The sequence below is a fragment of the Cervus canadensis genome, chromosome 2, assembly GCF_019320065.1.
Source record: "Cervus canadensis isolate Bull #8, Minnesota chromosome 2, ASM1932006v1, whole genome shotgun sequence".
Lineage (NCBI taxonomy): Eukaryota > Metazoa > Chordata > Mammalia > Artiodactyla > Cervidae > Cervus > Cervus canadensis.
In genome coordinates, this window is record NC_057387.1 from 61508951 (window position 1) to 61512235 (window position 3285).

Genomic DNA, 3285 nt, shown 5'->3' on the forward strand with positions numbered 1-3285 from the left:
TGTCTCCTCAATAAGTAGAAGATGCACTCTAAACTTTATCAAGTGGTGATCAATATCCATCTTCCAGGAACAGTTCACTACAAGAGAACTTCAGGACTCTTAAATAGGACATATTCTTCATCAACTGTTTTAATATATATTGTCAAAAATAGTAAAGTATGATTGACCGCAAGATACTTCACATAATAGACACAGCATTTGCACTGCAAAAGTAAATACTTCTATATTAGTCCTGTCATATGAACTGATATCAGTATTTTAAATGACAAAAGATTACATCTATACTAACCACATTAACACATCTAAAACAAATGAAGAATAGTTGGTCATGGCCTTATTTGTTTATAAACTGTTAGATATTTAATGTAAAATATTAAGAACATTTTTAATCAAATTCAGTTGTGCTACATTTCCATAGGAAAGAAGACACTGATTTTAAATAAAATCTAGTAACCTGGGACTATTTTCTTCACTATTTGATGCACATTTGTGACTAGAAACATACATTAATTACATTCAGGACAAGCACAAGGGAAGGGTTTTTTAATAGAAAACAGAAAAAAGCCCAAAGCTATGATTATATTTAAGTTTTGTAACTTAGCCAAGTCTATTATTCATATTTATAATCTAAAAAGTCACAGTACTCTCAAAATATTTAGACCCCTCCTGATTGTATTAATATTTGATATTTGATTAGGTTAAAATGCAAATGTGAACTCTCCATATGGTGCAGAATAAGACAGGAACAATATGTTCCATGTGGCCAAGCCACCTTGGATCTTTCAATAATAAATATTCACAAGCTCCATTAACACCACATCATCACTACTTAAATTTTAACCTGTGCGGTTTTGGGTCAGTGATAAAATTTGGTCAGTTTCTTCATAACAGTAGAATTAACAGTAGCTGAAAGTACAGGGCACAAAAGTGGACATTGTGTGGAAATAAGTAAAATGAAATTCTGCTGTAATATTTTCTCAGAATAAAAAATGGGGAGAAATAAGAAAATAAGATTAATTCCAGAGAGTGAAAGAAAATATCTAGTAAGATTACTAAGAATGAGAAAAGTAACCAGCTTAAACAAATTAAGTTCTTGCCTCTCCTAACTATGTATTTTTATTTTTTAATTCTTGTATGGATTTTAATTTTTACAACTTTCTTCAGAGACGCTAGAGCATATTGATATAATCTCAAGGCAATAAGAATGTCAAATGAGGAAATATGATTCTGGTATGCATATATTCTTATTTCAGATTTGAGAGCACTATAGTTTTTTTAAAGGTTAAGGTCTTTATGAAGTATATTGCTGGAAGGTTAGCACAACTTCTTAATGCTTGGAGAAAAAGATATCAAGGCACTGGAGTTGGTCCTTGATTTGACCAGTTAATTTAAATGTTTTATATTGAAGGTAACATTTCACAGGGTAAAATAAACACTTTTAAGAATGATGTATGATTTATAAGAAGAACCAATAAAACAGGGACTTCCCTGGCAGTCTAGTCCGAGATCTCAGTGTAGGGGCACAGGTTCCATCCCACGCCAGGGAACTAAGATCGCACACATGCTGCACAGTGCCACCAAAATAAAATAAAATAAAATAAAAAAAGAAGAAGAAAAAGAGACAATAAAACAAATGGCTTTATTTCTCGTTTCCTCCTCAGCATCCATCTGCTACCCTGAGGAGCTGTGATGGGGAGTCAGATTTCGCCCCATGACCAAAAGTGAGGTTTGAGAACTAAATACTTTGCCCTATCCCAGTGGTCACACTAATGGGCAGGTTGTTGGTGTTTAGTCACTAAGTTCTGTCCGACTCTTTTGCAACCCCATGGACTGGAGCCTGCCAGACTCCTCTGTCTATGTAATTTCCCAAGCAAGAATACTGGATGAGTTGCCCAAGTTCTTCTCCAGGGGGTCTCCCTAGCCAAGGGATGGACCTTGTGTCTCTTGCATTAGCAGGCAGGCTCCACTGAGCCACCAGAGAAGCCCAGAGGGCTGGTAAGAGACCTAAAGAGGTCTAAACACAGCACACTTCGGAGCTTTAGCTTGATTTGCCTGGAAAAAGAAAGGTGTTCTTTCAGGTGTGTTGATGTGGAAAGCAAAATGTTCAATTATTTATGCTGTCATAATAAATCCAGTTATGATTGAAATTGATACTAAGCAGAGCACAGTAAATCAGAGAAACAGATCCAGAATCTTGATAACAATGAGAACAACTTGACCGAACCATACTGAAGTTCATGCCACTATTTTATTAGAGCAAAATGGATTTTTCTGTTTATTCATGAAAAAATGCATCCTAATTGATAAAAGAAAGGAAGATGAGTAAATGGACCAAGACCTATTCAGTCCCACAATGTATTGTTTTGTTTTAAAAGCAGATACACACACACACACACACACACACACACTCATAAGTAACTCAAAAGGCATTATTAAAAACAGTGATCTTGGCAGACCCAGCATGGCGCGTTGGCGTCAGTGGGGATGCCATGGGCTCTGTGCTCAGCGTCGGTTCGCTCGTGCAGCCAGAGGCCTGGACGCTGAAACAGGATGGGGACATCACCTCCTGGCTGGCCCAATGGTTCCCCAAAGCCCTAGCCAAGTCCGTGGCGGCCCTAAAAACACCCATCAAGGTGGAGCTGGTGGCTGGGAAAACCTACAAGTGGTGTGTGTGTGTGGCCTCAGCAAAAAGCAGCCCTTCTGTGATGGCTCACACTTCTTCAAACACACTAGCCTATCCCCGCTGAAGTTCAAGGCCCAGGAGACCTGCATGGTGGCGCGCTGTACCTGCAAGGCAACCCAGAAACCCCTATCCTGTGATGGTACCCACGAGTGAACAGGTTCAGAAGGCAGAACTGGGCTCTCCACTCTGAGGGGTGGTTCACCCCAGGGATCCCAGCACCCCATAGCTGGTTTGTGAAGGGCTTGCTCCGGGTAACCCAGTCTCCAATCTGGTGCAGCTGGGAACAAGCTCTGGGTTTGATGCCTGCTGGTGAAGATGGCATTAAATAGACGTGCTAGCCCAAGATTTAAAAATAAAAACAAAAAAACAGTGATCTTATTCAAATCCTAAAAGTCAGATAATGATATTTTTTGTCATCACTTTCACTTTTTTGTCCTCCTTGTTTTTAGCCAGACTTTTCTCATGTGAGCTGAGGGTAGAGATTATTGGAATTGTCTTGTGGGTTCTAAGAGACAATTCCTTGAAGACTAGGGAATGGCAGTATTCACTGAAATATTAAATAATATCATAGACATTAAGGAGATGGAGGAGGTAGGTCAACA

At 38.8% G+C, this 3285-nt stretch overlaps 1 protein-coding gene across 1 annotated transcript; it reads left to right on the forward strand.

Annotated features, from left to right (window-relative positions):
• The first annotated feature begins 2469 nt into the window (after positions 1-2469).
• Positions 2470-3025, forward strand: CISD3 (CDGSH iron sulfur domain 3). Its single transcript, XM_043447394.1, is given in 3 exon segments — positions 2470-2666; positions 2669-2829; positions 2831-3025. Coding segments are annotated over 3 exon segments (381 nt in total). The 5' UTR covers positions 2470-2489; the 3' UTR covers positions 2874-3025.
• Positions 3026-3285: the final 260 nt, after the last annotated feature.